General features: G+C 39.7%; 1 protein-coding gene across 1 annotated transcript in view; it reads right to left on the reverse strand.

Moving 5' to 3' along the window:
* Positions 1–2,774: 2,774 nt before the first annotated feature.
* Positions 2,775–7,985, reverse strand: part of LOC112568937 (anti-sigma-I factor RsgI6-like) — an 18,551-nt gene continuing 13,340 nt past the window's right edge. The window contains 1 exon segment of the mRNA XM_025246513.1: positions 2,775–3,034. Within this exon segment, the coding sequence (XP_025102298.1) occupies positions 2,786–3,034 (249 nt within the window). The 3' untranslated portion in view covers positions 2,775–2,785.

The following is a 7,985-nucleotide window of genomic DNA, read 5'->3' on the forward strand; positions in this document are numbered from 1 at the left end:
GTTACATCTGCATGAGATGAAAAGATGCAGTCCTCGGTAAAAAAAAACAAACAACAACACAAAAAAAAAAAACCCAAAAAAAAAAACAAAAAAAAAACCCCCATAACAGACCGGGACACAATGTAGTGTTGCTGAATGTTTTCTTCGACACTCAGATGGAGCTAGTTTGTACTCATTTCGGAAATCCTTAAGATAATGGCAACAAACTTCGTCCCCAGTTCTCAAGAATTCGCTCAAAACATTTTATCCAGTTACTTATACAGTGCAGGCAAGTCTTGGAATTTAAGTAAAACTAAGAGATCTTCCTACAGCAGAGCTGTGAAAACCAACTTAAAGATCGAGCAACAGGGAACATCCACGCTTTCTACAACGTTCTTGTCTACAAGAAGCATCGTGACAAAAATATTTTCTAAGATGGTAGTCTAGCTCTTTGTACTGCTGACTTTAATGAAGATATTTGGCTGAAAAGATAATCTTGAGTTGTTGTCACGCGTCAGACAATTTTCTTGCTTTTTTATTAGTTTCAAGCGAAATTTAGTCAAGGCACTTTTTTTTTTAAATAAACGCGCGCGAGTAGGGAAATAACCGTTAAGTCATTGCTGTTGACGTCACGCGTCGTCTGCTCATTCTCTAACGCTCCCTGGAGCCGTTTGATGTCTGTTCATCACCGTGTGCCTGTTCGGTTTTTTTTTTCGTTTTTTTTTTATTTTTTATTTTTTTTATTGTTTCTCGCAAATCTGTACGATGGTGTGGGAGCTGGCTCTACCCCCTGCCAGATATTTTTGCGAACCCCGAAATTTAGCGTGCCCTGGGCAGATTAGATTGACAGAGGCTAGGGATGCTCAAAGCAGAAAAAGAGAATGCCAAAAAATTATTTATTCGTCAAATATATGTAGTACATAAATATATATAATTTTTTTTTACTAATATCTATCTCATCAACAACGGCATTATTTTTCTGTTGTAGTTCTAAGTATGGACTTTTATTTGGATAAACTTTTTACTGTTATAATCCATTGTGTTTCAGTTGAGCGTCTTATGCAGAATATTTTGAGTTAGAATGATTTATGATACAAAAGATTCAAAGAAATGCTGTATCTTAAAATGCTACAAATTTTGCACGTACAATATTCAAAAACCAAGCAGCAAAATGAAGAAAAAGTCTGAAGACTCACCAGTTCACCACGCGCTGCGCTGTCTTTGAGAAGAATGGCCAGAGAAGAATACAAATATTTAAAAAATGTTTGTTTTAATACTACACCACAGTGGATTTGGCGATTAATCCTCGGAAATGTGAGCTGGGTGCACACAGTACGTTCTGCTTGCGCTTCGAAAAATGTAACGTCTGCAATGACGTGTCAAATCAAGGAAAAAGACAAAAGAAGCCGATTGGCTGTTCGGCATCACCTGATTATGAGGAGAAGTTTCTAGAAATTCTAAACGTCACGATCCCATCATTCATTGCACAATGTATGCTAAATCTCCCTCTTTTGGCGGAGAATTCGAATTTTCAAATCTAAATGACTCACATCTTGTTCTTCTTCTCCCAGTTAGCTTTCAATTTTTCTTTTTTTCCAGACCTGTTCCATCATAATACTGTCGCCCCAAAAGCAACACTATTATTATTTTCTATGCCAGTCCGAAAGTTTAAATAAACTTACACAGAAGAGTCAGAAACTAGAATTTGAGAATTAAAAGCATTAGCGACCTCAATGTGTTTCATTTAGTGTGAGAAAATGTTCGAGAAAGCGAAGTGGCATAATACTTGCCTGTGAATGAGTGACAACCGAGAAAATGTAAGTACTTTGGTAAAAAGACAGAAACTTCGTGGTCTTACCCGAGTTTGTGTAGGCTTTTATCAGTGCGCCCAAACTCTATAGTTTATACAAAACTATGTAATACGAATGTGGCTATGTGAGTATTACTATAAGCATATTAAAAGTAGGAAAAGAAAGTCACATTATGATGCATTTTAAAAGACATCAAATCAAATCGAATCAAACTTTATTGTCTGTCGAGGAAACCCAAGACAGAAATTTTTCTTTGCTCACAACACATAATATGACAGGCAGGCATACATGCTCTTACATACATTTAACACAAACCACACCAAACATTCTCACACACAAATAGGTAACTATGTCCTCAAAACGTTTAGTGCAATGTGTGTGTGTGTGTTTTTTTTTTCTCTCTCTCTCTCTGTGATAAATTATTTCAGGCAGAACCATGGACGTGTATTTATGGACTGATGTCTGTATGCCGAGACTCACTCTTGGCCTCTTGCGAAATGATCCGCTGTTAGTCTCGGCGAGCCGTAACAAAGAATGTGAATAAACCGGAAGCTATGTCGTCTAATGCCTCGTTTTAGCAGTTAACTGGAAAAAATCGTCTGCCAGCAGTCCAGGGATATTATTTCGTGGGCAGAACATTAGGTGGAGTGTTTCTTTACCCAGTCTCTACATTAAAAGGAGAGTGTCTTACGAAGAAACGTTTAGCTTGTGTGACCGATGTCGGCCAGTGCAATCAGCTCACAGACTATGTGCCAGCAGGAGCTTAATAAGAGTATATGAAATCTGTTATTATTGATAATTTTATTTTGCCTTAAATAAGATGGCTTTACATAAACGATCCATTAGATTTTTATATATTTTTTTCCTGACCATTTTACAGTATGAATGTAAGAAATTTGTCAAACATTCACTATTCCGCATCCCTCTATCTATTTATTCACACCCATCCATCGCTCGATCCATTCAAACACCTATTTTGATAAATAATATTTTTTTCAGATGTTACAGTCAAACGCGTGTGTACTATGCTTGCACATTGACAGAGACATTCTTGGCATCGGTGCCCAAGGTGAAAGTCTGCGCAGGTTGGTCAGTTCCTGACCTTTGTACACCACGCGCAGCTCGTAGTCACCATGGAAACCGCGAACTGTGTACTGGGAGGAGGCGGCGGCGAGCGGCCGGGTGTCGTTGGTCATCCACTGCTTCTCCAGCAGGTCCAGCACGCGCACAGCTGATGGGGTCAACTGGAAACATGATACAGCAGGTGCGTTGCCAACATCTTTAAACACAATGTGTGCCGAGACCAACGCTTAGCCTCTCGCGAAGTTCTACGCTGTAAGTCTCGGCGAGCCTAAACAATGAATGTGACTAAACCGGAAGCTTTGTATACACTAGCCTCGTTTTAGTAGTCAACTGGGGGAAAAAAATCGTCTGCAAGCAGTCCATTGATAAAGTTCGTGGTGGCACTGAGCTGAAGTGACTGCATCTATGCTGATGCCATTCACATTCTCAACATTAGCAGCTTCACTAATTAATACAATAAACTCTTTTACTTTTATATTATTACTATTATTATTATACTGCGTGTTTACATATTTTTTGTAAAGCGCTTTACGCCTTCCTTTGATGGTGGGGTACACTGCTATATAAAGTTACTTTACTATTATTACTAAACCGCATGTTGTGACAAACTATTCACTACACTATACTATGTCAGAAACTTTGAGCTTAAAATAATTTTTGTCTTAGAGTTTACTTTCAGCTGTAAGCCTACCTGCTGAGTACCATCAGCGGCCTCTTTGTAGCCCGAGAACCCCCAAAACAAGATTCCCTCCACAGCCGGGTGTCCATACAGGGCGCGCAGGGCGCGGTCGTAAAAGTCCGCTTCACGGTTGGGGTCATCGTCCTCAGCGCTGAGCTCCGTCACCCACAGGGGTACACCTACCTGTGCCAGGGCCAGGCGCTCCTGAAGACGGTAGTAACGTATGAAAAAAAACTTTTTTACTGTTACACCTGGTACAAACTAGAGTCGAGCAGAAAATCTTAATGATGGAAGTCTTATTGAAATCTCTAATTATATTCTCATTTCACATTTTGCCAAAATGCTTTGTGCCAGAATAACTTTCTAATTAATCATCAGAAGCATTTCCTTCTTTCGTTCAAATAGATCGAAGAGGTTTTTTTTTGGCCAAATATGTGACCTTCACTAGAGCGGGCTTGGCTCCTGGCCCTTGAAGAAGTGGACTTGGACTCCCATGCCGTACAAACTAACAGTTAGCGGCTTTGAACCTCAGACCCTGAGCCAAGTACGCCTGTGACATCGAGAAAGTTCACGGAAATCAGTCGGTTGTCAAAGTTCGGAACCCACGTACAGACACGAACATCACACGCAACATTTATTATCTCTGTATACACAAAGAGATTCAAGAACAGTAAGTGTGCTCGCGTAATGAAAGCATCATACACACGTGTGCATTCAAAATACTTCATGTAACTCAATGTTTCTTTGTAGCCTCTCTCCTCCCTTGTTTTAGTTGACTGAGAAAAATGGGATAAATCAATTTTATACAAATAGAAGGAAGTGCTAGAAGGAACATACTTATGACTAGGGAGCTTTGGCAAAAATTACAAATAAAGATCTGTTATCGTTAGGTTATTAAATGTGAGAAAATAGAATAATAGATGCCAACAATAATGAAGCATGCCGTACAGCTGTCCTGCGCACTTGAGCACCATTTCGTTGAGTCGTGAGTGAAAAGTTTAAACATCCGGGTCAGCAAGCCGTGAACCATTGCCGGAAAAGTTCCATGTCATAGTCTATGTCGGTGAGCCTCTCTGGAACCCTGTCCATGTAGTGTTTTCGTTGTGACATCCCAGTGTTCCCCCTTGAAAAGTTGCGGCAATACATGTAAAATACTTAAGAAAATACACTGGCAGTACGCAAAATGGAGAAAACCACAGAAAAAAAACTGGAATCATTAAAATATTCGAAGTGTATTGTATGAACACTTGGAAAATAACGAGAATAAAATGTGATATACAGCGAAGTAGCCTCACAGGCCGCGGGTAGGTTGCAGACGTTGAAGTATTGTTCTGCACGGGCGTTTACGCAGCGTCCGTCCCACTGGAGCGCCTAGAATGGAGACAGGCATGAATTCGGACACAGACCACACCATGTTCGTGATCACGAACTTTGACTGGCAGACACGAATATTGTAAACCTTTCTTCATTTGATGTGTATAAACAGAAAACATAGCATAAATATGTCAGCTTTTCTTTCTGTCTCTCTGTATGTTCGAGCGCGAGCGTTATTTAATAGAAAAAGAAGAGCAAGACAAAGTGAGAGTCAGGATCAAACAGCTGGAAAGGGGGAGAGAATAAAATAAATAGGAATCATAGAAATAAAGAGCAAGAGTGAGAAGGATACTAGTCTGAGCCTTTAACATTTTAACACCGGTACTGGGGTAGATGACATAACCTAGTCTATGTCATAAAATTAATAAACAAAACATCAGTCGTAGAATCTTTGTCAAAATAACGAGCTGCGACAGTTTCACAGCTGAAAAGTCAGATTTTATTTTTTGGTGACGGAAGATGAAGGTATGCTGGGGAAACAGGTGTTAGAAACAGCAGCAGACAGGTGAGAACAGCACTTTTTTATCAGTATGTATAAACATGTTTATTACATCACAAACTCACTTTACTTCTCAGTCGTTAAGGTTTCCCGAGATAGCTTCTCTGGAATATTATCCTGACAACATAAAAGTTGAAACATTTTATCTCTCACACACACACGCTTCTTGGCAATTTATTTTACGTTTTGAATATTTTTCAGCATCTTTTAGAACATTCTGTTCACTAGCAATTTTTATCACATAAAGTGAGTGGGAAATTGTAAAACAGAGAAAATTACAATGAGAAACAAAGATGGGGAGAAAGAACAGAGACTGCGAGAGTTAGAGGGTTGCTGACGATTTGCATCTTTCAGTTCTCGACTCACCCCTGAAGGATGCCAGTCAAACTGCCGCCACTTGAGCATGTTTGCCGGGGTGGCCCAGTTGAAGTGGTCGTGCACCCAGTTCGTCTTACAATTTCGTTGTTGGTTCTAATACTTCCGTCCGATCCAAGCCACCCATGCCAAAGGGATACGACTTGCGGGTTTGTACGATCTGCCACAGAAGCTCTTGAAGAAGAGTATGACACGGGACTCAGTCTAATACAGGATATAGCCTTATATAAAATTTTACCTCACATAGGACTGAAACCTTTCTTTAGAAATTTTTTATGTGCGATCTTTTAAAAAATATCTAAGACAATACGGAATCTTACAATACAATCTACAATACACATAATCTTCCCTCCAACTACTACTCACAGAAACTAATTTTCATCTAATCATAAACAGAATCTTTATTCTAGACAGAATCGACCTTTATAATCTACTACCCACAATTACCGCAGTATACCACAATTCATAGCATAATCATTAATAACATTAGCGTATTTCTATTTATTTACCACAAATATTTATTACCTGTATCTTAACATCTGCAGCAGACACGCCACTCGCAGTGGTGACCCTGTAAGGAACGATGACATTTTTAACGACTGGCTAGAGCTCTGACAAACACTATTTCTCCATGTCTGAGTAAATAACTTTCCTGTCTGGCTGGATAAGTCTACAGACATCCACAGGTCTTATCTGTGAGGTCACAAACAGTCACAGAGAGACCTAATTAATATATATCCCCAGCTTTAATACTTACTTCCTTGTGAAAGATCTGATTACATGGATGACAAATTACATATAATTGGTCTCATTGTACAATAGTGTTTGCACAACTTGTGTCACGTAGTTGGCAGCCAGCAGCAGACCTAGTAAGCGGCAATCCAACTCACTGCACGTTGATTGTCCGCTCTTGCGGAGTCTGTTGATGACGTCGTCTGGTCTTCGCCCGCCGCGTGGTCAGAGGTTATTTCTGTGTACCGAGGTGTTTCGACAGTCGGAACTCTCCACACCTGCCGTTCAGTGGGCGCTTGACGAATAGACGGTCGTGCTGACCAACATCCTGCAGTAAACAACACAACCATGTTACTGCCTCTCCTGGTCTCCATAACTTTCACACACGACTTTATTTAGCGCTTACACTAATTTTGCTTTGAAAATTATGCTTTACCCAAATCTCTTTTCTAAGGTCATGGGTAGCTCCACTTCTCGCCATGTGGTTTTCCATCTGAGAAAGTTGGTCTTGCGTCTACAACGGTTACTTGAAACCCTAAGTTTTCAGTTTCGCATCGCCCAGGGGGAATTTTTAACACTGTTTCCGTATCACTTTCTGGCATGTAATAATTGTGATCACCCTCTTTGTCTTTTTTGCCCAGACATGGACAGTTTGCTTTTGCTGCTTTGTCACTAAGCCGGTTCTAATTCAAGATCTTTTGATCTTTATTTGGTTCACAGATTTGGTCTCGTCATGTTCAGAGTGGTATAAAGGTTCAATTTGAGTGTGATGATCTGGTTACATGACTTTGCTCGGAGCTTTGGATTCAATTATGAAAATGTCGCCGCGAATGTTGTAGAATACCACTCTGGTCTTTTGTATGCTATTCCGGACCATTGTGGTCCGCCTTAGTTAGCCTTAATTTGCGTAATTTCCTTGGTGCCATTTTGTTTCCTGGGTCTTGCAAATTGACATGTTCTTTTTATTCAGCTTTTTCGTGCTTTTACCACCTATTTACTGGCACTTAGCATTCAGTTATGTACTATTAAATAAAAGTCATGCGTCGTTGGCTCGTACATATACTTCGTTATTATGAAATCTCACGACTATTCTAATTGATTTAGAGATCAGGCAATTTTCTCATCTTTTTTGTAGGTACGATGAACTGGATTATGCAAAATTGGTTTGGCACTTCTATTCTCTCTTGATTTATGATATTCTTCATTATTTACCCTCACTTATATGTCTTGAGCTTGTTTTTCATTTGGTGCCTTCTTTTTGCAATTTTGTCCTTCGTATTCATTCTAAATTTTATTCTTAGCATATGACATCAATCTTTGTATGGCTGAACCTTGAAACTCGTGGAGAGGTCTGTACCTCCATTTTGTTTTCTCTATCGCTGTTCCTCCAGTTTTGTTTTTTACTTCGGTGAGAGTCGTTCTTGTAGGTGGTAGCAGTTAGTAGTCTCTGCAC

Source organism: Pomacea canaliculata, linkage group LG7, assembly GCF_003073045.1.
Source record: "Pomacea canaliculata isolate SZHN2017 linkage group LG7, ASM307304v1, whole genome shotgun sequence".
Taxonomy (NCBI): Eukaryota; Metazoa; Mollusca; class Gastropoda; order Architaenioglossa; family Ampullariidae; genus Pomacea; species Pomacea canaliculata.